The 25,685-nt window shown below is 46.2% G+C and overlaps 1 protein-coding gene across 8 annotated transcripts in view; it reads left to right on the top strand.

Annotated features, from left to right (window-relative positions):
- col12a1b (collagen, type XII, alpha 1b) overlaps positions 1-25,685 on the top strand; it is a 78,913-nt gene that overhangs the window by 33,726 nt on the left and 19,502 nt on the right. For 4 of the 8 annotated variants that reach the window (XM_029495840.1, XM_029495843.1, XM_029495844.1 and 1 more), the window contains 32 exons: positions 921-1,050; positions 1,138-1,274; positions 2,308-2,437; positions 2,906-3,045; positions 4,608-4,740; positions 4,897-4,914; positions 6,008-6,147; positions 8,738-8,867; positions 8,954-9,093; positions 9,447-9,576; positions 9,661-9,800; positions 10,041-10,170; positions 10,266-10,405; positions 10,508-10,637; positions 10,745-10,884; positions 11,875-12,004; positions 12,431-12,570; positions 13,966-14,095; positions 14,241-14,380; positions 14,475-14,604; positions 15,614-15,753; positions 15,880-16,009; positions 16,190-16,329; positions 16,463-16,592; positions 18,240-18,382; positions 20,539-20,668; positions 21,157-21,299; positions 22,159-22,288; positions 22,511-22,630; positions 22,866-23,012; positions 23,269-23,385; positions 24,974-25,126. In XM_029495840.1, the coding sequence (XP_029351700.1) occupies positions 921-1,050; positions 1,138-1,274; positions 2,308-2,437; positions 2,906-3,045; positions 4,608-4,740; positions 4,897-4,914; positions 6,008-6,147; positions 8,738-8,867; positions 8,954-9,093; positions 9,447-9,576; positions 9,661-9,800; positions 10,041-10,170; positions 10,266-10,405; positions 10,508-10,637; positions 10,745-10,884; positions 11,875-12,004; positions 12,431-12,570; positions 13,966-14,095; positions 14,241-14,380; positions 14,475-14,604; positions 15,614-15,753; positions 15,880-16,009; positions 16,190-16,329; positions 16,463-16,592; positions 18,240-18,382; positions 20,539-20,668; positions 21,157-21,299; positions 22,159-22,288; positions 22,511-22,630; positions 22,866-23,012; positions 23,269-23,385; positions 24,974-25,126 (4,201 nt within the window). The remainder of the gene's footprint in view (positions 1-920; positions 1,051-1,137; positions 1,275-2,307; positions 2,438-2,905; positions 3,046-4,607; positions 4,741-4,896; positions 4,915-6,007; positions 6,148-8,737; positions 8,868-8,953; positions 9,094-9,446; positions 9,577-9,660; positions 9,801-10,040; positions 10,171-10,265; positions 10,406-10,507; positions 10,638-10,744; positions 10,885-11,874; positions 12,005-12,430; positions 12,571-13,965; positions 14,096-14,240; positions 14,381-14,474; positions 14,605-15,613; positions 15,754-15,879; positions 16,010-16,189; positions 16,330-16,462; positions 16,593-18,239; positions 18,383-20,538; positions 20,669-21,156; positions 21,300-22,158; positions 22,289-22,510; positions 22,631-22,865; positions 23,013-23,268; positions 23,386-24,973; positions 25,127-25,685) is intronic. The other 4 variants (XM_029495841.1, XM_029495842.1, XM_029495846.1 and 1 more) reach the window with 4 other exon arrangements.

Here is a 25,685-nt window from a genome sequence, read left to right as displayed (position 1 = left end):
CGGGATCACGGGGCCGGTCCAGGTCCAGAGTCCTCCCACCTCCAGCGGCCCTTCTTTGGTTCTCAGTCAGTAAATGAACATTACGCTGTGATAGTTCGTCATTAAAGTCCAACATCTCCTGCTCGTCGCGCTGGCTTACTGCTTCCAGATGGCGGCGAGCAGGAAGTGGACTTTTAGTGGCACGGCTCGGTCTGGCCATGCCTACAAAAAGCAGAACCCTCGGACGCAGCGGGTAATGGGAAGGATTAGCTCATGGCCTGAAGTCATCGGGATGATATAAGCAGAACAGATGTACGGATGGAGCCGAACCCCTCTGAGGAGTTAACCTACATGAGCAATTAGACGGCAGAGGAATGTTTAAAGGATGATTTAATGTACAGAGAGCTTCATCTGTACTGGAAAATATGCACTTGACATGAGAGTGAAGTGAAGCGTTGTATTACTTTTTCACATTCATCATTTGACATGAAACAAGGATTTAGTGAGTAATTCTGGCGCCATGGCAGTGTTTGCTGCACTATGTGGAGCTGACTGGGAACTGTACCTTTAGCTGGTACCGCTGTGTCCTGCATGAAGCAGCACAAGCTGACGGTGTCGGCAATTAAACACTTTTATTGTCCAGCTAATGCAAAAGTTCACACAAAGACAATAACCAAATTAGTAAAAGAGGACAGAGGGAGGAGGCCAGGAGCAACAGGAAGGGCAGCAAGTTTCATGGTTTGGACAACCAAACCATGAAACAAAAGAAACAAATCAAACTTCCTTCCCTGGACTCGACCGCTGGCTTATGTGGAACAAATTAAATATTCCCATTTACACAAAAGCCAGAACAAAACAACATATCTGACTAAATCTGGCGTCTGAAATCTGCCCAGTCACTCTGTCTGACCTCACCCTTCCCCCTCTCTCTCTTCCTGTAGGTACGAGTTGGGGGGGACGTGCAGGACGTCCAGCTGGTGCAGCTGACTCCCAACACGGCGTACGCCCTCAGGCTGCACGCCCTGTACGGCGAAGCCATCAGCAGCCCTCTGGAGGGCATCGGAGTCACCCGTACGTACGCTTTTTAAAATGTCTCCTTGTTGGACCGTCAGGACCCCCCCGAGTCCTAATGCTTGTCCTGGACCTGTCCCCCCTCAGTGCCCATGCCTCCTGCTGGAGTCCTGAGAATCACTGATGTCACCCACAGCACCATGAGGCTCAACTGGGACGCCGCGCCCGGTCCTGTCCGCAAGTACATGATCACCTACAAGCCGGAGGGGGGAGAGGTCAAAGACGTAAGACTGAGTTTCACATCTCTTTATTCATTTGTTTTTTCTTCTGAATGAACTGAAACGGTGCCTTTCCAGTTTTACTCACACAGCGATGGAACAACCTGTCGCTCTCATCATCTTTCTTTCCACAGCTAAAACATTCTACAGAGCTTAGAACACATTCAGAGACCGAGCTAAGAACTCGTCAGTGAGTCATGTGGAGAAACATTCAGGTCCTGGTGCCCTCTGTGACCTTTGCCCTTCAAAGGTTTTGGGTCTTAATCTGGAAGGAAACTTGATTTTTAGTTGCAGCTGTAGAATAAACTTCTTCCTGAAGCTGTTCCTACAGAACTGTCAGGTCATTCAAACCCTCACAGAGCGCGATCAGGGCGAAGCTTTAGTCGGCACTGAAGTCTCAGTTCTGGGAGAGCGCCCGGACTCAGGACCAGCTCCACACTGTTGGCCGATCTTGATGAGAAAAGTCTGCTGGCAGAGCAGCGCTGGCTTCAGCCTGACTGGATCATTGCAGCGGCGCTGCGTCCTCATCGTTTCTCATTCAGCATGTCAGCGGAGGACAAACATCCCGGGACGATTCGACGGAGCGGTGCACACCTGCAGGACGTTTCCAGAAGCTTCTGATGGATGAGCTGCAGCGGCTCAGCTCTTATGAAGGATGATCGGCAAAGGATCCCACAGAAGAATCCCACAGTCTGGATTCAGGCCTGCCGAGTCTGAAGGCTCTCCCCCTCAAATGGAAAAATCAACTTCAGTGTTTTATGGTTTCAAATTTTCTTTTTTTTTAGTCTTCTTGTCTACAACCAAAATGTTTCAGATCAACAGGGATCATAAATATCCAAAAACTGCTTTACAGATTTTATTGGTTACTTAGATAGCTCTGGTTCACACATTAACACCTGCCAGCCAATCAGAACTGAAGATTTTCCCCAACCAGCAACTCTCCTGAAACCTCGACGGAACCAACAAATCCTGGATCAGATCTGGTTTTATCGATGTCGAATGTGAACGATAAGTGCGTTTTGTGGTTTCTCACCGGCAGGTCGAAGTCAACGGTGACATCACGACCCTGGACCTGTCCAACCTCATCTCCCAGACCGAGTACGACGTGGCCGTCACCCCCATCTACGACGAGGGACCAGGAACCCCGATGCTGGGAAACGCCATCACAGGTCAGAACCGGATTTCTCTCCCCGCCTGTCCTGTCTCATCTCACTCTGCTTAGAATAATAAATGTAATCATTTTTTCAAAGCCTTTTATGATTCGAACCCCCTTCAAAGCTGCCTGAGGACTCGGAGCCCTCATCAACCATTTCCTGTCTCTAAAATGGCCCCCAATAAATAACCATGATATTGTGTTGATCGCTCCTCGTCCTCCAGCGCTCAGGAAGCGAAGTGTGTGACGGTTTACTGGCCCTCGTTGTCGTCAGTCCCAGCTGACCTGTGGAACAACACCACTTCTGCTCTTTAACTGTGAGGACTCTCAGTTCTGGTCCTCACAACGATGAATGAGAAGAAACACAAACACAAACACACTGACACGCACGTGTTGGTCGGTTACACACTTTGGGCCGCTGTAAACGTTTCCTCATCCCTCCTCGTAAACACGTCCGTGCTTTGTCTCCTGACTGTGTGAACAGATGTCGTTCCCGCCCCGAAGAACCTTCGTTTCTCCGAAGTGACCCAGACCTCCTTCAGGGCCACCTGGGAGCACGGGGCCCCCGACGTGGCCCTGTACCGCATCGGCTGGACCAAGAAGGGGGAGAACAACTACCAATACGTGAGTTTGGACCTTTATGACCTCAAATTTTATCTACTGTGTTTTTATTTCTTTCTTTTTGTGCGACAGTCGAGTAGTTTCCAAACCAGATGTATAATAACTAACAAAACATAAATCAAATCACATTCACTTCAACTTTTTGCCTCAATTCTTTTCTGCTCACTAACGGTCACTAAGTGACACATCACACTTTAAGTTTGTTTTCCGAATTTTAGGCTTCAGCTGCCAGATGGCACAATTTTAAAGAAAAATTCACCACAGAGCTTTCGGGACTTGTTTATTGTCTGAATGTCCAGACGAATTTTCCTTCAAAATAAACTGAAATAACTTCACTTGGCTGTTTTCGTGCCGCGGCCTCAAGATTTGAATATTTTCCGCAAACACATTTCCTCCCAAGTTTTTTTGTTTTACAGTGACAGACTCTCCTAAATGTTTCTGTTGAAGCACCTGAAGTGAAGGAAATCAAAAAAACACATTAAATAACGGCGCCTCAGCGCCTACAGCAGCACTCTCCTGTCCATACACGAAGGCTGTGAAATATTAATCACAAACGTTCCTGTTCTAGCCTTCAAGTCTAATTGATGGATTTCCTCAGATATAGCTGATAAATGTCTGACGTCTGTGATCCCGATCAGGTTTCTGGATGTCTTTTGTTCACTTTACATTTATATTTGCCATCAAAAATGTATCTTTGGCAGCTGGATAAATAATTTGGTTTGGTCGTTTCCCCTGAGACATGTAAATGAGCTTGTTTTGGACAGCAGTGGCCGTAAACATCTGCTTTCAGTTGCCTCGTCCTCCAGTATCAGCCACGGAGGGTTTTTTTTTATTTTCACTCGTGGCCTGACGGTGTTTCCTGCGATTGAACCTGGAGCCTGAACTCAAATCCAGCAAGTCCAGGTTTCGAGCTTCAGAACCACGGCCTGTGAAACGTGGACGAGTACAGGTCTAGCTTTGTCATTTCAGATATTTCCTACTGCTGCAGTCAAAAAAAAGATGATTCAGTAATGATCCGTTGTGGTTTTACAGATCCTTTAAAACTGCCATGCCTCACATAATGTAGTTCTTGTGTATGCCAAAACTTAAGTAAAAACATTCACTGTAACTGAGGCAACAATAATGCTCCCTTTGTTTCCTCCTCGCGAATCTTTGGCCCTCCGAAGCTGCTTTGTTGGCCACTTTTGTTTCCCCCGCCCGACGGACATGAGCCCAGAAATCTGTGAATGAAATGAAACCCATTCCATGTCGTTCATTAGTCTCTGCAGATTACACAAAACTGTGAGGCAAATTTAATTCCAATATTTTCTCACTGCGCCGCCTTCCTTATAGAGAACAGAGGTCCATATGGATGAACGACCAAAAGTGGAGTCATGTGTTCTTAAATCCGATCTTAAGAGTTCCATCAGGCTCAAATACATCTAACATCTGAAAAATAAACCTGAAGCCTCTTTTCCTCAGTATTTTCAAAATACGTCAAAATGAGTCCCCCAGTCCACGTGTCCCATCTCTAAAGGATGTCCGGTGACAAAACAAAACTGACGCGTCCCTCCTGCCATCCTCAGGCCATCCTGAGCAACGAAGACACCTCCCACGTCCTGCAGAACCTGGATCCTGACACCGAGTACACCGTCACCGTCACCGCCATCTACCCAGACGAGTCGGAGAGCGAGGACCTGATGGGGAACGAGCGCACACGTAAGCCAGCCACCCGCCTCACTCGCCGCCGTCTCGAGCCCCCCCCCCCCCAACCAAAAAAAAAACAAAAAACACACACAAAAACAGCCAACACATTTGAGCTCACTGATATAACTCCCTTTGAAATAACGCTGTTGTTTTCTCAACTCTTTCTAGTGTTAAAGGCTCCGGAGGGTATGTCATAAGAGAAGGACAGGTTCCTTTTCGCTGTAATGTTCATGAGTTTGTGTGGAATGGTACTGTGGACCTGACGGGACGGTGCTGATGGAGCACACTTCCCTCTCTTCACTGCATGTTTGTGCCTTTTAGCGTCTCACAGTGCGTTCGCACCACAAGTAACATGAGGAGACAGTAAATTATTCATCATTCAGACAACAAGCTAAAAGTCACTCAACAGAAGTCATCGTATTTAGGGCCTTTTTTGCTTCCCAACTATTTGAGCTCTTAAAGTAGAAAAAGCCTCGATCTGTCTGATTTTTCCAATTTTTTTCTTGTTTAGTGTGAGCAGTCTTTACTGAGGGCCAAATATGAAAGCTGATTCTGAATATGTGGAGACTTTATCAGAGAAAATACAGGAAAGGTTGAAGTTTCAAATTAAGTTTGTTCAACATCTTTAGCACAAATATAATAGAATATATAGTAAATAAATCTCAGAGGCAGACAGAGATTAAAACAACACGTCGTAGATTGTGGTGTGAACGTTGATCCAGAGCTTCAAATGGACCAGCAACATGGAACATCTCCACAGACCTCCATGATTGTTTTTAAGATCTGTTTCATTTTTATAACATTTCTCTGGCCGCAAGTTCAAATTCATCTGGCATTATGTAACGTCATGTGGGCACATCATCCTTCATCAGCGAACGCCTCACCATCCAATCCATTTTGGTGCATGTTGTTGCAGCGGTTCTGCTGGGGGGTTGGAGGACAGTCCACTTTGAGTTCAGCTCATTATTATCCCCCGTAGTCTTTTTTGTAATTGTTAAATGTCTTCAAAACTGTTTATTGATTAGTTGTTATCATTTGCTAAATTAAAAGGTCCCTCAATTTATTTGGTATAATCTCAAAATGTGTGTTATAAACTCTTGAATGAAGAGTGACTGAACTCCAGCCCCGCTCTGAAAAGCATCACCATCACTGCCTTCATCATCATCATCATCATCATCATCATCGCCATCATCATCATCATCACTGTCAGCTCTCATCACAACACAGGAAGCTTTGTCTTTCCTCTCTGACCTCACCTGATGTGTGTCTGTGCTGCCAGTGAGTCCACAGCCGCCTCGAAACCTGAGAGTGTTCAACGCCACCACCACCACGCTGACGGCCAAGTGGGAGCCCGCCCCCGGCCCGGTCCAGAACTACAGGATCACCTACCAGCCCACAGCCGGAGGCGAGCCAATCACAGTGAGTCTACAAAAAACGTCTCCTCAGCGAATCACAACACATTAGTGGGAGATGAGCGCACCTAAACTTAAACCATAGGACCAAACAGTAGCAGGTGCTTTTATTTTGAAATCAGATACTTGATTGTTCATCTGTAATTAAAGATGAATTGATTATTTGAACATGTTTCTGTTCATCTGACCTCAATGTGACATTTTTTTCAGTTTCTAATCTAAATAACAGTAAATGTGCATCAAGAGGCTGAATCAAAATAAAAAAACACACACACAGAATCACTTGGCTGTTTGCTGCGTCAGGAGACCAAAGCTGGAGCAACGCCACCGACTCTGAACAATAGACCGACTTCAGAGGTTGCTTATTTAAGCTCTTTACACCCAAAACTAGCTTCAGTTCCTGGACTGGTTTGTAAATTTGAGCTTTACCAGAAAACAAATCCCTCTCTGGCTGTGAACACACACTGGGTATCGGCTGTTTGTTCAGGATTAGAGGAGCTGCATTCCTTCTTATCTTTTATTTTTTTAATATCCCTTTACTTGTACTCTTGTCGGGGTGCGGCGTTTCTCTTTGAGCGCTGGGAGCATCTCAAGTCCACCTGATGACAAATTGATGAATGTCTGATTGTGATGGGGAGCTTTAAATTCATCATAGTTTTTTTTCTATGACTCCCAAAACAAAGATAGAAACAAATCTGTCGTCAGCTGGCGGAGCTGACGGGAGGTTTTCTGTTCAGAAAGGATCCAAAATGGAAAGAGACGCCGTGAGACGTCCTTTCTTTTCATAAACAAGATCATTTATGGGAACAGTTTTGAAAAATGAAGTGATCCAGCACCAAAGATCATGAAAAGGCAGACGTTCCTGTTTTACACCAGCTGCAGTTTCGAAGTCTTCACTTTGTCTTTTGTCTTTTGCCATTTTTTGGTTTTGTGAAACCAGAAGAAACTTATTTAGGCTGAGATCATAAACTCATTAGGAGAACATTTACTGAGCTAATAAATCAAGGGGAGAAGTAGGGGATACTTTCCCATTGACTTCAATACAATCACTAGAGTCGCCCCCCTGATGTGAGATCAGACCCAGAATCTCTATTTCCATCTAATCCATATTTTTGTGACGGCCCTGAAGCGGTTTTGTGGATTCTTCGGAGCAGCGATGAAACTCTGAGCTCATCCAGCTCGAAGAAACAGACGACAACTCGCTCTTGTCGGATACATATGTGACGTCGTCGGGGATCAGAGATCCATTAGACTGATCTGACATCATGATCGGCCGACCCTGACACGTTGTTTGGGGGAACGCTGTCATAACATCTCAGAGACACAATAAAATTTGTGTCCTGCAGTTTCCTTTCAGCTCATTTCCAGCATTAATCATCGAGCAGGAATGTGAGATTGGACTCTTCTAACTACAAAGATCACACTGCGAGACACCGTCATAAACCAAACGTCAGAATTTGATGAAGGAGCCCGGGACGGCCAGAAAAGTCTCAGAGCGGCTCCAGAGAGAGCAGAGCCTTTGAAAGCAAATCCAGGTTTTACTGTAAATGCAGCAGCCTTCAGTCAAACTACAACATCTACTGAGAGGATGATCCTCCGATTGGCCAGCAAAGTGTCAGAGCACAAATTACACACATTTGCTTGTTATTAATTGAAATAATGGAAGTCACAGTTTGGCCAAGTGGAATAACTGAACTGCAGGAGCTGCGAGTGTTTGACAGTTGTGTGTTTTTTCATGAAATCAAAAGAAAAAGATGTGGAATAATCAGCTGCTGATAATAGTCCACAAAAAAGGCGACTGTGGTTTCTGTATATTTGTGTATTGATGATCTCAGAGGTCTCGGAGGGAAATGTGGTGAAATGAACTCTCGTGTTTGTTCTCACGGGGTTTGTTGACAACAAAAATCTGCGTTACCTCATGATTAAGACATCGTCTGATAAATAAAATATCACGGGTTGATTGTCTGTCGGTAAACTAAACAGCTGCTGGGCAAAAACACAGACTTACTGAATGTTTCTCAGGATAGAAACTCGTCCAAATTCCTTAAATACTGATGCAAACGTCATGTGATACCTTCTGTCCTGTATCTCTTAGCTACCAGGCAAACTGTTTATGCCCTCCACCGGCGTGTTTACAGTGTTGGATCCATTTCATGATACACTGCTGCGGAGCTGCTCGCTCAGGATTTTTCCTCCGTCGGCCTGCATGGATTCCCTCGCAGAGAGATGCTTTACTTACTTGTGTATAAATATTTTCAGAGAGTTTTCTGACATTTTCCTCAGAAACACTGGATCTGTCTCATAAACACCACCAAAATCCAAATGATTATACGTTTCAGAATTTCAGTTTAGCTTTTGTGCGACACAGAGATAATTGATAACAGATTTAGAGACGTCGGTGCAGTTTAATGCGACAGCTACTTTGTCAGGTGTTGTGTGTGTTTACAGTCCTGCCAAACAAACTGATGTTGTTTTGATAAAGACGTCAGTCTGTTTCCATCATGCCACCAGCAGCCTCCAGCTGATGTCACTAATTTTCCACACAACAGCAGTGAGGTGATCTGATTTTAATGGCTGATGTGTGTCCTGTGAACCAGACGCAGGTCGGAGCGAGGAAGACCAGCACCATCCTGCCGAAGCTCCAGCCCGACACTCCGTACACCGTCTCCGTGGCCGCCGTGTATTCCACTGGCGTCAGCCCCGACATCAACGAAGAAGGACGAACCAGTAAGAGTCTGATGTCACCAAAACTGGGAAGTCAGTTAGCAGGACAACTAAACTGACCTGTAATATCTGTGCTTGTGTTTTCCCAGAGCCTCTGGGCGGCGTGAGGAGCCTGCAGGTCCTGAACCCGACCATGACCACCCTGAATGTGCGCTGGGAGCCCGCCGAGGGCCGAGTGAAGGAGTACAAAATCAACTACGTTCCTGCCGCCGGAGGAGAGGAGAGCATGGTAGGACTGGTAGGACAGCCGGCCAACAACTGCCTCAATCGATTCCAGGCCTCATTTAAACAAACAAACCGTCACCTCTGTGGTTTGTTCCTACCTTCAGCTCGTTGCTCAGTAGACTGAGTTAATTGCACATTGCAGTTTTTTCTTTTCATTTCAACTATTACATCTCATCAAAAGCAAAAATTCAGCACAGCCCGATCACTCATAACTTTGAGCCATCCTTAAATGTGAAATCAAAAAAGCTTCAAATGAATCCAGAATAACAGAGAACCAAAGTTCCCTTTTTTAAAGGTGTCTGTGTGTTTCTGCATTGTGGAAGCAGCTTAATTTGTGTAATTTCCTGCTGAACTCAGGAAAAAGTGTCAGCGGGAACAACCACCACCATCCTGAAAGGCCTGCAGCCCGACACCCTCTACACCGTCTCCCTGGTCCCGGTCTACGCTGAGGGGGAAGGCAAGACCATGTCTGAAAACGGAAAGACCAGTAAGGGAATGGTCCTGTTACCTTCACATCAACCCTTCAACCCCAGAAGCTAAGAGTGTAATATCTGTGCTTGTGTTTTCCCAGAGCCTCTGGGCGGCGTGAAGAGCCTGCAGGTCCTGAACCCGACCATGACCACCCTGAATGTGCGCTGGGAGCCCGCCGAGGGCCGAGTGAAGGAGTACAAAATCAACTACGTTCCTGCTGCCGGAGGAGAGGAGAGCATGGTAGGACTGGTAGGACAGCCAGCCAACAACTGCCTCAATCAAACCGATTCCAGGCCTCATTTAAACAAACAAACCGTCACCTCTGTGGTTTGTTTCTACCTTCAGCTCGTTGCTCAGTAGACTGAGTAATGGCACATTGAGAGTTTCACCTTTTGAACCAAAGTTCCCTTTTTTAAAGGTGTCTGTGTGTTTCTGGATTGTGGAAGCAGCTAAATTTGTGTAATTTCCTGCTGAACTCAGGAAACGGTGTCACCGGGAACAACCACCACCATCCTGAGAGGCCTGCAGCCCGACACCCTCTACACCGTCTCCCTGGTCCCGGTCTACGCTGAGGGGGAAGGCAAGACCATGTCTGAAAACGGAAAGACCAGTAAGAGAAGGGAATGGTCCCTCAACACCACAATCTAAGACTGTAGTATTTAAGAGCAGGATATTATTTATTGACAAACACGTCTTCCCGTTCAGGGCCACTGGGAAGTGTGAGGAGCATGAGGGTGACCAAACCCACCATGACCTCCCTGAACGTGGACTGGGAACCGGCCGATGGCGCCGTTCGCCTCTACAAGGTCTTCTTTGTGCCGACTGCCGGTGGCAAGGAGGAAATGGTGAGACTCCTCCTTTCTCAGCTCCCAGGACAAATCCAGAGGCACATAAATATGACGGCTAACCACTTTTTTCTTTAAATCTTTGTAAATGTTGGTGAACAGGAGCAGGTCGCAGCGGACAGCACCTCCCTCGTCCTCAGGAACTTGATGCCTGACACGTTGTACACGGTGTCAGTGCTGCCGGTGTATCCGGCCAGGGAGGGAAAACGGCTGTCCGACAACGGAAAGACACGTAAGTCTCTGTTTGGATGTTTTCTTCTCACGAACATCTGAAGATGCTGGGAACGAGGGCGTCGTGTCATCGAGCTTTGCGTTAAGGACTTTTTCCGATCCTCGCAGTGCCTCTGGGCGGAGTCGGAGATATGAAGGTGACCAACCCGACCATCACCACCCTGACAGTGACCTGGAATCCTGCTGACGGAAACGTTCAGGGCTACAAAGTCATCTACACTCCTACAGATGGAGGGCCGGAGATTGTGGTGAGATCTTATCACTGGACTGGATTTACTGGAACGTGGTCCCGAGCTATTACAAAATAAAAGCTTGGGCAGGATAAAGAGTTTTGTCAAATTAGCAAATGATTGAGAAGATAACTGGAGTTTAGTTTAATCCAGCTAACCTGAGTTGACTGAACTGAAGTTTAGGTAACTCAAGTTAAGTTTTGAGTTGCTTTTGATTAAGTTGGGTTGAGTTTAGCTGAACTGATCCCTAAAAAAAAAAACAAAAAAAAAAAAAAACAGGTCCTCTCACAAGTGAGGTGTGACAGGTTTTACAGCAGAAGTTAATAAAACAAAACCAAACTGATCAAAAGGCTCAACGGGGGATTAGGTGATATCACCCTGCTTATCAGGATAATCCCATAAAAGAAGTTTCCCCACAAAAGCATGTAAGTCCCTCCTGGCAGAGCATGTCTGTGGCTGAGTGTCCCTAAATCCCACTCATCAAACACCAGCACTCAGTGAGCTTCAGGACGTAAAGAGCCGTAAAATAACAAATCCCAGCGAGCTTTGGCCGCTCGTGTTTGTCTCGCCCTGTGACATAACTTTTACCTCCAAGTCGTTCGCCAAAGTAAATTTCACAGAGGAATTTTAAACACGGAGCCAGAGGAATCTGGAAACTGTTCACGTGGCTTCATATGTTGCTTCTACAGTCTAGAAGGAAAAGACGATGAAAAGGAGCTTATTTATGTCCAACTTTAGCCACATTAAATCTCAATTTCTGCAGAGAAAGTGGTGAAAACGTACTGAAAGAGGAAAGCTTTTATGTCTTCATTTTCTGCCCATTGATTATCGATCAATTGTTGGTTTTTTGTAGCAATGGCCCAGCTGTTCCCTTCAGGGGCAGTTTGAGCTTTCACCTGCCTGAGGTCAAAGGTCAGGGGGAGGGGTTTGGTAGGAATGTGGCCTCTCTGCGAAGACACAGCTCTGCAGAAGTTCAACACATGTTTTTTTTTGTTTTTTTTTTTGCAGGAGCAAGTTTCAGAGAGCACCACCACAACCGTCCTGGACAAGCTGCTGCCAGACACCCGCTACACCGTCACCGTGGTCCCGGTCTACGCCGAGGGGGACGGCCCGAGGCTGTCTGACACCGGGAAGACCAGTGAGTGACTGAAAAGTTTATCATCATCAACAAAATCAGCATAGAATATCCTCTTTGGAATTAAACGTAATAAATTAGTGCAGCCGTATGTTTCGACGAGCAGAATTTATTTTTATGTTTATATGGTAAAGTGTGAAAATGTATTTCAGTAAGATGGGAGGTTCTTTGGCTTTAATCCCTGCGGTAACACTCTGCAGTTCATTAAGGCCTCAGCAGGGAGCCATCAGAACAACCGGACCAGTTGTTACACAAAAAGCATCAGTCTTAGTGTGAAAGTCGAATTTTCCCGGAAAAAACTCATTTTCTTGGCGTCCAGCATCTGAACAAATTGCCCCCTGGGCACCACTAACGTCTGAGCAGACGGCAGCTGTGTGTCGCTCCCATCCAAGCGCTGAATTCCTCTTCCTGTTTGGTGTCTCTGCTCAGAGCCGCTGGGTTTTGCAAGAAACCTGCAGGTGACCGATCCCACCACCAGCACCCTGAACGTCCGCTGGGACCCCGCCGAAGGCAACGTCCGCGAGTACATCGTGATCTGGGTGCCGACCGCCGGAGGAGAGCAGGACGTGGTAAGATGTTTAGCGCTTTTATCACGAGCAGCTGAGCTTGGCTGAAAACGGAGCGACGAGGTGGCAGAGCGGGAGGCCGAAATGTGGCCGCCAGCCAGAAGCTTCCTCCGTCTGAAGAAGTATGAAAATGACTTCTGAGACTCACCCGTGTTCAGTCTGCTGCAGTGGACTGTAGTCAGAGTTCAGTTTAATCTCAAATGGTGTTGAGGCTTTTTGGAGGAAACGTGAATCAAATATCTGTTTTATATTAAAGGTCTCACATTTAACTTTCCCAGCCTTTTATTTCAAAGGGCTGATCTTGTATGTGTGACTTTAACCAAAAACCATCTCAAAGTACTTCTCTGAGGATCTGATCCTTTCTTCTGATTGGCTGACTGTTTTCTGACCTATCTTGATAGAGATATAGATTTTAGGTAAACAACTCCTGGCTGGCTTTCTCTGTGGACTGAGACCTTTGATACTTTACCTGGACTAAGAAAGAACCGGACCAGATTCATGGTCAAAGAACACATAGTGGTCTACCTTCAGACCTTCAGACCGTCTGGACCTTAAAACCTTCAGTCTGTCTGGACCTTCAGACCTTCAGGCCATCTGGACCTTAAAACCTTCAGTCTGTCTGGACCTTCAGACCGTCTGGACCTTTAACAACCAGCCTCTTTGTACTGACTACATGATACACAGAGTACGAACATTATGTTTTAAGTAATACCAGGTTCTGTGCTGTGTGAGCAAATAGCTCAATCTTAGTTTTGGCTTCAAATGTGTGTTTTCCCAACACTTGTGTGAGCTGGCAGCTGCCTGAGATGGTTCTACTTCTTTCCAAGGACGTTTCACGCGAGAACGTCCTGGAAAAAATAGCATTGAATTATCGAAAGATGAAAAAACACTGGACAATGTTGTTGCCTTTAAAATTTTACATTTCTAATGGGAAACATTCAACAGCGTTGTGGGATAGCTGAGCTAATCTCCAGGACTGTTTTCTGTAAAGAAATGACAATATCTTGAGGTGGTTCCATTTCACTTCTCCCCCAACAGTGTGTCACCCAAAGACATGTTGAGAAATATGATGATTTGCTTTGGGAGCATTTTTTATTAGATAAAGTGAACATAGAAGACATCTATAGTTCTTCAGCTCCGGCAGGTAGAGACTCCTCGCTGCCAGACCGGGACTATAGAGGCTTTCTGCTCTAATTCGGCTTTCCCTCCGAGCTTCCTGTGTTGTTGTTACTGTCAGAAGCCGCATACAAGAAAACTTGAATGGCAGTCCATGAATCTGGGATGTTGTTCAACCCGCGCCCGCCAAACTCAGCATTTCCTGGATGTGGATTTTCCAAATCCTAGTTCAGCGAGTTCACAGTTGTCTCTCTTCTTCTTCTCCTCCACCTCCTGCTCCAGGATCAGGTGTCTGGAACCACCACGTCCACCGTCCTGAAGAACCTGGAGCCGGACACAGAGTACACCGTGACCGTGGTGCCTGTCTACCCAGAGATGGAGGGAAAATCAATGTCCGAAAACGGCAAGACAAGTGAGTACTGACGAGAACAATGTGTTCCTGAAGAAGAGCTCAGGAGTTATGATCGAAAGATCGGTGTAGTCGGGTGGAATTATTAACTTTGAGATGATAAAGTCAAACAGAGACAGAAAGAAGCTGACCTGGTCCTCTTCCTCAGATCCTCTGGGCGGAGTGAAGAACTTGAAGGTGGTCGACCCGACCATCAACACCCTGACGGTCCGCTGGGACCCGGCGGTCGGCAACGTGCGGAGCTACAAAGTCATCTACACCGCCGAGCCGGACGGTGCAGAGCTAGTGGTAGACACCGCAGCCGCTCTCACCTCAGCTTAATTTGGCTCGCTGGCTCATGAAAATGTTTCACTGACAGACACTTTAACATTTTGTTGAACAGGATGAGGTATCGGGCGGCACCACCAGCACCGTCCTGAGGAACCTGGACCCCAACACCGTCTACAACGTGGCTGTGGTGCCCGTCTACCCCGACGTGGAGGGAATCCGAGAGACCGAGAAGGGAAAGACAAGTGAGTTCCCACAACTTCCTCATCTCTGATACGCCTGATACGTCCTTCAGTCGGGAAAACTTCAAAAAATAACATAACCTTTTTACAGAGGGGTCAGAGATCTGGTCCTCAGCTTTCATTGGTCCACCATCAGTGATGCTGGCAGTTTATAAATGTTTGATTCACTCCGCTGTAGGAAGTGGATCATTTCCACCATCAACGCAGCCATGATGATGTTGATAGATTTGTTCTTCGTGTCTTCTGAGTGGTTTGAGCTGCTGCTGCTGCTCAGAGAACTTAAAGCTAAAGAGGTTTTATATTTTACCTGGACTGTCAGACTTAAGCTGAAAATCCCGGAGCATGTTCAGGTTTCCTGGCCGGTTTGGACCGGTCTGTCTCTCTCTCTCCCTCTGTGTTGGTCTGTCATCCAAGCAGTAAATATTTAATTTATGTGAGACAATGCGACTGTAAAACTTGAAACCGTTATTCTTCTCATGCTGCTGATGTTTGTAGGATCGTATCCTTTCTTGGATCTTTTTTTTTATGTGGAGTTTTTTTTCTTATTATACCCAGAGGGGACAATTTTAACAGAGAGCATGAAAACAATAGCAAATGTATTTAAAACAAAACTGCAGACGTGATATTAACCTTCAGGAAATTAACCCTTCTGTCCATACATGTGTCTGTTCTCCAGACCTTCAAAGAAATCTGGCTGTTCAAATTTATTAGAGAAACAAAGTCTGTTTCCTGAGGTTCTAGTTCTGAGGGACAGTGGCCTGAACCGTCCCTCAGTTCCTCAGTATTTAACCAGCAGCTGGAGCAGAACCCCAAAAAACAGAGGTAAGGTCATTTAAGATGCAGAGAGCGCCATGAATGATGAAGTAAATCCATCCGACACACCGTGCAGCATAAAGGAAATGCTCAGGATAATTTGCAGCAGTATTTTATTTTAAATAATTTTTTTTAGATACAACAAAGTAAACGTCAGCGTGCAGTCGTTGTGGACACGGACCTGTCTCGTGTCTTTCAGAGCCTTTGGGCGGAGTGAAGAATCTCCAGGTGACCGACCCCACCACCAACTCCCTGAGGGTCCGCTGGGAGCCGGCCGACGGTGACGTCAGACAGTATCACATCAGCTACGCGCCTGCCGCCGGAGGACCCGAGATCAAGGTGACGCCACGACCACAGATCCTCAGATAAAAGAGCCGAATACTTCCACTTTATTCATCTGCTCTTCATATTGGCTTTACTTCATTTAAGGAAAATAAGAAAGGTATTTTGCTGGTGCTTTCACAGACTCAAGTTTCTGGGATCTCGACCAACACGATTCTGAGAGACCTGCAGCCGGACACCGAGTACAAAGTGACGCTGCTGCCCATCTACGACGAGATGGAGGGAAAACCGATGTCAGAGAACGGAAAGACGAGTGAGTTCAGTTGCAGCACGTGAATCGCAGAGATCAAGATTGAATTCAACGTTGATTGATTTTTGCTCATTTTTAGAAATGAATGAAGATCGTGGTTTTTATACTGAAGGCTCTGACGGGGTCAGAAACTGCAGCTGGTCCGGCCGGACTCTAACAGGAAGTGCTTTGTTGTGTTTTCAGAGGCTCTGGGTGGAGTGAAGAACCTGCAGGTCAGTGATCCAACCACCAGCTCCCTGAAGGTTCGCTGGGACCCGGCGGAGGGAAACGTCCGGCAGTACCGCATCTTCTACACTCCTGCGTCAGGCGGAGCTGAGGACATGGTGAGGGATCAGACCGGCTTCCTGTGCTTCATCGATTTTATGACGTTAACGTAGAGGCTCCATCAGCCACGCATCACAAAGTCTGCGATTGAACAACTGCGTTTGCGGTAACCTGGTCTAACTGTGTGTGCAGGAGCAGGTCTCAGGCGGCACCACCAACACCATCCTGAGGAACCTGCTGTCCGACACTCCCTACACCGTCACCGTGGTCCCGGTCTACCCAGAGGGAGAAGGTCTGCGCCAGACTGACAACGGAAAGACCCGTAAGTCCAGAACTTACTGCAGGTTTTTGTTACTCATCCTTATTTTTCTGATAAAAGCTGAGTAAAGCAGAATAACCACTCTCATGTGTTTGAGTTGTTTCCATCTTTATCTGATCAGGAGTTCTGCTCATTAATGATGAAAAATCAGCTCCAAATATCTGACTGTCCACATCTCTCTGTCTTCATTCTGAATAAACTAGACCAACTTCTCCTCACTGAGGTCAGAAACAGTCCAGGAGACTTTACCTGTAATTGAGGGACGTCTTCTGACCTTTAACCTTCTCCTGTAGCAGTGACCAAATGTCAAAGGTCACAGTTTAACTGAGAGACTGCCGAGAGGAGAAGCAGAGATAAACAGTCTAAGTCTAATGTTGACTGTCCTGAAGTGAACCTGAGTCTTTGGAAAAACCAAAAGCTGGAGGGGCTCCTTCAGGGTGATTGACAGCAAGGAATGAAAGACAGGATTTTAAAAGTGCATGAGGAAACCAGATCCTCAGTGTTTGGAGAACTGCTTCTGTCTCGTTGTCCGTGTTGGTTTTTGTTTGTTCGCCATGAACAGCCAGCACAAACACATCGAGGCGCTTTGAATTGGAAAGCTGAGTGATTCTGCAGCTGACGCACACAGCGAAGCAACACCAAGTGACAAGTTTGATCAGTTTGTCTAATTGAGGTTTAACCAAGACCTCCCAAACCAGAAGATACAGAACAGTTAAACAAGTTCTGCCTTCATTTAGCAGTAAAAGTTCATTTAAGCTTTTAAATGGGCAGACAGTGAATATGAGTGTGTGTGTGTGGCGTTAATGTCCTTCTATCAGCGGTCACTCGGTCCAGTTTCACTGTTTTCAGGAGGAATTTGTCAGATTTTGTCCGGACAAAAACAGCCTTTCAGTCCAAAATGAGGAATAACAGCAGCTGCTGCTATAAAAACCACATAAAACCATTAATAACACAAACTTAGAGCAGGATTACATGATCTCTCTCTCAAGGCTTTGGTTCATTTTGTTCCTGGATGACAGACTGAGTTCTGTTTTTTAAAGATACTGAGTGATGCTCATTCAGCATCAGGAATCATTCCCACGTGTACCTGCTGCATCTACTGTTTCTTTATTGGGTGAAGCTGCAGATATCAGAGAATCAGCACATCTGCTTTGGTTTAAAATTCAACTTAAGAGCTTTTTGCATGAACCCAGAACGGCTTCTCCACATAGAAACTAAAAAATGATTTCCCTGCAGGAGTCCTTTGCTGCACTCAGCACGAGTTCAGCCTCCGCTTTGATACGTTTTGTCTCGCTGAAAAGATCATTTAAGCTTCGATTGAATGTGTTTTTCCCCTCTCCTGATAAAATCCAGATATTTTTGTGGCATTGAAACAGTTTTTTCATTTCAGACTGAAAGAAAATCTGAACAAAACAGATCATTTTGAAGTTCTTTGGGTTTCCTGAAAAGTTCTCGATCTTTTAAAAAGATAATCAGTTCCTGTAAAACCTGAAACCAGGTCCTCCTCTCCGTCGGCGTTTTAGGGACTGGGATCAATTTGACAGACCAGCTGTCAGTTTCAGAACACACTTTTCTGGTTAAGCTGTCAAGTAGAGAAAGCCGACACTCCTCTTTCTTATCTTCACTTCTTCACCTCTGTGATCTCTGCAGTTCCACGATTGCCGCCCAGGAACCTCCAAGTGTACAACCCCACCCCCAACAGCCTGAACACGCGCTGGGAGCCCGCCACAGGCCAGGTCCAGCAGTACCGGGTCACCTACACCCCCCTGACCGGAGGAAGACCTGCAGAGTCGGTGAGCGGCGGAAACACATCAACTTGTGTCGGATAAATGAAATGAGAGTGGATGAAGGGAGAATTATCTCACAGCTCCAACAGTTTTTATGTGATATCAGGTCAGATAGCGTTGCAGGCTGTGATTGTTTTTATTCGTAATCAACTTTATTTTTTGTTTGTTTGTATAGAGAATATTTCCCAGAGTTTCAGTCGACATCCTCAGATGTTTTGTTTTCTTGAAGCAAGCGATGTTCATTTTCTAGCAGAATTTAGTTTTCTGCTGATGTCAGAGTCGATTAAATGAGACAGATTCTGGTGGAGGTGAAGACTCAGGTCACATGATTTGATCTGTGACGCTGATGGCTCTTGACTTGAATAAATCCTTCACTTGGAATGATGTGATATCTTTCCCATGTCCTAAAATGTGCGAACCTTCCCAGGGAACGGGTTTACTTTGGATCAATCTGACAGCAGGTGGCTTAATCTGGTCTCTACTTGGGGCTCTTGGTTCTTGCTCAGAACTTGTTGTTTGGTATTTGGGATCAGCTGAGCTCTGATTTTACCTTGAATGTGGTGTGTTAATCAACTTGCAGCCACAGTAGCAGCTTCTAAATCTGGTCCTTGTTTTATTCTTCATCCGTCTCTCCTCCACCTCTGATTAAAGCGGTGAGATCATCGTCAGGTCGTAGCGGCCGCTGGCTCGGTCCGTTTGGTGGAAACGGCAGGTGGCCCCGTTTGATTTCGCCCTGTTTATTTCTCTAAGTGTCCAATTTGATGTTGTGCAGATGTTTGCACAGCCGTAATTATGCTAATGCTCCTAAAATATGGAAATTACGACTTGTCAGCATTCTGTTTCTCCCCATCAGCACCAATTTCATGCCCTGGTGCAAATGTGTGGATGTGTGGGGGGGTTGAACTCCGGACACATCTGTGACTAACATCAGCGAGGCCGCTTTGATGATGCCATAATGATGCTACAGTATTATCCCGAGTAATCAGAATTTCAGTTTATCTTTTTGCTTTTGCTTTCAATTTATTTTAATTAAGTAGTTTGTCAGAGACAGAGGGAGGCGCAGAGATATGCTCGCTGTGACTAACGCAGCGGAGTTGACCTCAAACTGGCTTCAGGCGCTGAAGCTACTTTTAACCAATGGCAGCTGATTATAATGGGTTAGGGACATTTTCCCATTGATTTCAATAAGATCTGGCTTCCTCCAGCCAGCGGACAGTCAGTAGATAAAATGCAGATTTACGGCTGCAGAGTTTACATCCATTTCTACAAAAGTCCCCGAAGTCACATAAAGAATGCAGACAATGTAATTTGTCTGCTGCTGTGACCACGCAGTATTTTTAACAGCATGTGAACAGGAAGCTGTTTTCATTGTGCTCCTATTAAGTTCAAGCCCACTCACATGAAATAATAAAAAAAAAAACAAAACAAAACAATAATTACCCAGAAGAATCTCCATCAACCGAGACTCAGCTGATGAGCTCCATGTCAGAAAGCAGGAAATGACAGCATGAATAAACCTCCAGTCTCACGTAACTCGTCCTGTTTTCAAAGGACGTGGTCCAGTCCTGCGGTCAGACCTCAGTCCACAAGAGGGTTCGAACCCGAGACCAGCAGGCGTTTATGTGCTGCCAGCTGTGGGATGTCAACCTCGACATCATCGCAGAGGAACCCATTTCGTGGTCCAGAGCTTCGGGTCCAAAAAGTCTTAGATATTTGCTTTGCACTCCAGATGAGGGGCAGACTCAGCAGAAATGTTTCCCATGACGTAACCTCCCAGCTGGCTGACCAGCAGAGGACGGACGCCATCGTAATCCCAGTGACAAGAGATGATCCCAGTGGTCACGTTGTGAGAAAATGCCGTCTGACCCGATGACACTCACCAGCCGCTTCTTAGCAGAAACTGTTTATCCGTCAGTCCACTTACTGAATGAGTGATTTGTTTGGCACCCAGCCCGCCGTGCTTTTGTTAGTGTTTGAGGGAACCTTTGGCAGCGGGAGATAACCGGTCATGGGATGAGCTCTGAGGTCATTATGTACATTATCGCTGCCAGATCTGTGTAATGGACGAAGAGGCCGATTTGAACCGGCAAAGCTTCCCTGCTGTGACTGCATGACGACTGCGTCTGCTCAGTTTCTGACCTCCAGTTTCTTCCTCCCGAAAGGTTCTGGTTCCCGGAAACACCAACAACGCCTTCCTGGACAACCTGATCCCAGACATGCCCTACGACATCCAGGTGGCGCCGCTGTATGCCGACGGAGAGGGAGCACAGGTCCAAGGAAACGGCAGAACACGTAAGGATGCCAACCTTACACACTGACTCACTATGACTGTGGCTTACGTCCATGGATGTGACACAAAGAAATAAGATGTGCTCTAAAAAAAACTAATCTCTGATGATTCAGACGGGCTTATATGAAGCAGATGGAACGTTCAAATCATTTTTTGTCTGGTTAATTGTCTCCACAGTGATGTTTTTTTTACAATTATTATTTACATGTGCAGTTACAGTGATATCCTGAATGCATCATTTAATTAGCCTGAGTAGAAGTCTGTCTGGTTTTCCTGACTGACCTTTGACTGAAGTGTAACAAATGTGATCCTGATTGGTCCGTGCAGTCAGCCTGCTTTGTGGTCCACAAAAACATCAAACTAGACCCAAAACATGAACCGGGCTAATAAGCCCACATCCACCTTTTCATCCATTCTGTTTTTTGGAATAGTTTTTAAACTCCAGTCCAGATTTAGAGACTTGACTTGTCGTCCCTTTTTTTTGTTGCAGTGCCTCGTACCGGCCCCAGGAACATGCGTGTGTTCGACGCCACCACCAGCACCCTGACCATCGGCTGGGACCACGCCGAGGGCCCCGTCAGGCAGTACAAGATCGCCTACGCCCCCCTGACCGGAGACCCCATCACCGAGTTTGTGAGTATGCAGCCGAAACCCTTCAGCCTGGACCAAACACTGAGCCCAGACTCTCCCTGACGTTAATCTGAGCTGACACGTTTCCATTATCTCACCGCTCTGTTGGTTTAAGTTATAACTAATTCCCTTTGACATTTTTATTAGTCAGTGGACATATTTCCTCCTGTGACTGGACCATAAGTCTGTCATTGTTGTTCCCAAAAACCATCTTTTAGTCCGGTCCAGGCCGCTGACGGTGCATGAAAGCTGCTCTTAACCTTTAAAACCATCCAAACGTCAGAGAGCTGATTTCACATACTCGACCTTTCATAATAGGTTGTTTTCAGGTAAGAACGCCTGCGTGATTGTCCGCTCCCTACAGCTATGTTCTGAAGTCACATCCCAGGATTCCGTTGGCATTATAAATCAGCGATAAGTGAGACTAATTACAGGGTCAGTTAAACAAACAGCATAATTTGTGCCATAATTAATGGGCCTACAGAACGAGCTGGACCTGCAGAGGCGACCCAGCTGTGCTCTCCCTCTTCTTGTTAGCGAAGCACCTGTTATGTATGAGTCAGCTGACAGCGACGAAAGGAGCTGGACCAGAGAACTGATCGTCATTTATAAACACACTAAATTAATTCCACTGAGCATCTGTGACTAATGGAGGTTCCTTTTGGGACAAGGTTTCTTCACAGAGCTGCTTCAGGATACTGGCAAAACCTCACCTCCTCAGAGATTAATCAGACTGGTCAACTAAAGGACTTAAACTGGGAGATTAAACATCTTCATTCTGCTTTAAAACCCTTTATCTCTGCTCTGACGTTGTGTGACTGTGAAAGTTAACATTTATGGTTGTTGGCAATTTCCCACTCAGGCTGTGGTTGGCGGAAACAGAAACAACGCCCTGCTCCAGAATCTGCTCCCCGACACCCCGTACAACATCACCGTGGAGGCCATCTACACCGAGGGGCCTGGAGGGTCCCTCAACGGGAACGGGCGTACAGGTGAGCTAACGCTGGGCTAACTGCTGTCTGTCAGCTGGAAACGGCAACTTTAAGACTGGAGAAAATGACCGCCACATGGTCTGTCGTCACCAGCACCGAACCAGGACTGAGTCTGTTCTGACAGCGGACCAGCTCCTGAAGCTTGTTAATGTTGTAACAAAACAGTCCTGAAGAGTCAGGTGCAGTTTGGTTACTGATGTGTTCTTTCTCTCTCCGTCACAGTCGGCCTGCTGAGTCCCAGAAACCTTCGCGTCTCTGATGAGTGGTACACCCGTTTCAGGGTGGCCTGGGATCCTGTGACGGCTCCCGTCGAGGGTTACAAACTGATCTACTCCCCTGAAGGTGAGCTGCTGTCCCAGAAAACAGCCAGCACTGTGCATTGATTGTGGTAAAATAAAGGATTTCAGGTCTGTTTGTGTCGTGTTTACTATCTCACAGCTGCTCAGATGAATCCTTTGGCCTCTTGTGAGGTTAGAAAAGCAAACAGAATGAAGCCAAATGAAAAACTGTTAAAGCTCCTGTTGCTAAATTGTGGGCCAACAGTCTGATGTTTGGTGATTGTTTGTTGTGTTTGCAGGCACAGACCAGCCCATCAGTATCTTCGTGGGTGACGTGAGCTCTTACAATCTGCACAACCTGCAGCCTGGAACCACCTACGACGTCAAAGTCATCGCTCAGTACACCGGCGGCGTGAGCGCGCCGCTCGAAGGCCAGGGAACGACACGTACGTACGACCGCCGTCCGTCAGGTCACAACAAATCTATCTCTGATGGTTAGACCAACAAACATCTAAACCACAAAACAGAGAAAGCATGTTGGTCACACTGAAATGGACACAAAATAGAAACCTTCCAAGCTTCAGTTCAATCAGTCAGAGCTCCCAGTGACCTGACGGCCGGGTTTCGAACTGGACCCAGCAGGACTTTAAGATCATTTACGATGAATCCGGTCCCTGAAATCTGACTGTCTGTCCTCTGCAGTCTACCTGAACGTGACCAACATCGAGACCTACAACGTTGATCACGACAAGTTCTGCATCAAATGGACTCCTCACAGGGCGGCAACGTCGTACCGCATCAAGCTCAACCCAGCAGACCGTAAGTCGTCTCACTCACACACACACCATCACGTCCACAGGTCTTCATTTTGTAACTTAGAAAACATTGAATTTTTTTGATTTATTGTGCTGTTATTGGTTTGTGTTGTGTAATCGATGATACTAAACATCAGGTCCACATTCACTCGGGTCAGTTACATCATTCCTGTTGCTCAACTGCTGGACGGAGCGAACAACACCTTTTTCTAATTCCTAACATTTTCCAGACTGCAGAGAGAATCTATTTATCTATTAAACAAGCAGCAGAATCAGCAGATCCCTCCTCAACAGTCTCACAGAGAGATGGAAGCCAGTAACGCGCTGTGGCACATGGAGGGTTAACGCTCACCGCGGGCCCTTCAGGTCCGGTCCAGGGTGACGGTCCGATCCTGATGGAAGGTGATGATGTCTGAGGGCGGGAGTCCAGATGAGCTGAATCGCAGACAGAGCCCCTCGCAGCGTTGAGCCGTCTGCACCGTGTCTAGAGTGGTTTTATTTCCCTCTCACAGACTGCTTATCTGCAGGCATCCTTTCTGCACATTATTACTCGGAGCAGGATGCGAGCTTTGGCCACGATTAAAAGCGCCCCCAAACACTAAGTGTTTAACCGTGCGTCCGTCTGCAGAGATTACATCCTTTTCAATTAGTGCAGTGTCTTTGAATCCCATCTGGTTTGAATTCACACATGGACACAGTTCCCAGTTTAAGAGCAGGGAAAACCTGTGAGGGCAGCACCATAATCTTAATATCTACATGGTAGTCATTACTCCTCGGACCCGTCGCCAGAACAAATATGGAGCTGTGAGCGTGACACAGACGGCGGTTTAACCACGAGCAGAAGATCGGAATTCCTTCATGTGACGATCCGTCCCAGCGAGTGGCAACAGACGATGATCCGAGTCAACAAATCAGTCAACTGTTTGTTCTCAAGTGGAAATGCAAACATCAGTCAGTGACGGTGGTGAGATGAATGAGTGGAAAAACCGTGAGCTCTGGTCTTCTCCGGTTTTATTTCCTACGTCTTTTAAAAGCCACGGAAAAACACGTGTGGGAGGAGAACGTGCAGCTGCCAGTTCTTCATGACAGTCATGAAGTATCTCAGGGATTAGATGTTGTCAATCTGTGCACCTGATAAATGATGATTAATGAGAGCCACTGTGCTGGATCACATGGCTGTTTTCCCCAGAACTATTCTGGAGTGTCTTCCATCATAACTTGTTGATATTACTGAGCTCATTCTGAGACGGTTGCATCACCGGAGCTGCTGGAGTCTGTCATGTGACAGAAAATGATGAAACCCTGATCTTGAGAAGCAGCAGCAGCTCCGTCCACGTTAGCTGTCTCTTTCATAAACAGGATTTGTTTGTTTGCTCTCACAGTGTAAATAGGAACCCTTATAATGAATAATGTCACTGCTCAGTCACGCAGAGATGTAAACCTTTCAGTTTTACACCCACATAACATTTCCAGCGAAACAGATGACATCACTAAGACGAGGAGGATTTGAAATGGAACCAAATGTTATTCAGGATGGGAGTTTTTATTCTGATAAGGATCTCATTTTGTTGTTCATGTTCCTTCCTCTGTAGCTGCCAGTAAAGGACAGCATGAGATCACCATCCCAGCCGGCCTGCCTCAGTACTGCTTCGAGGGACTTTCTCCCGACGCGCTGTACACCGCCACTGTCTTTGTGCAGACGCCAAATCTGGAGGGCCCGGGGGTCAACGCCAAAGAGAGAACATGTAAGAGTTAAACCCTCTGACCTGATGTTAAACTCTGCAGGGTGGAGCTTCTGTTAGCTTAGCATCACACATTTACACATCAGTCAGTGTCACCATCATCAGAGATTAGCTTCATTTCTGTTGTGCATTCTTAATCATGCCAGTGTTTGGTATCTTTTTTCCTCATTTTTACTCCGACTCTTACTCAGAGCCAAAACACGTCACAACATACCAGGTTTGTTTTTTATATATAAAAAAAACCCCAACAACAACAAACGTTTATATGGTTGAACAGTTCATATAAACTTGAAGACAGCACATCCTAAACTGAGGAAACACTGTATGTCACTTACAGACAGAAGCCAAAAGAACTAAATGATGTTTAAGGTGAATGAATGAGGACCCAGTACAGACCCCTGTGGAACACTTGAGCTTAAAACTATCTGAGTTAAAGTTATTAAAAGGACTTGGTAGATTTATGCCTGAGATGATTCATGCAGAAGAAGATTGTGGTCGACTGATCCATTGTTTTCTTATGCTGTTGTATGACAGTATAAAAATAAACATGTCAGTCAGACAG

Source organism: Echeneis naucrates, chromosome 24 (genome assembly GCF_900963305.1).
Source record: "Echeneis naucrates chromosome 24, fEcheNa1.1, whole genome shotgun sequence".
NCBI lineage: Eukaryota > Metazoa > Chordata > Actinopteri > Carangiformes > Echeneidae > Echeneis > Echeneis naucrates.
Note: the sequence above shows the minus strand (reverse complement) of the source record. Positions and strands in the feature narration are given on the sequence as shown.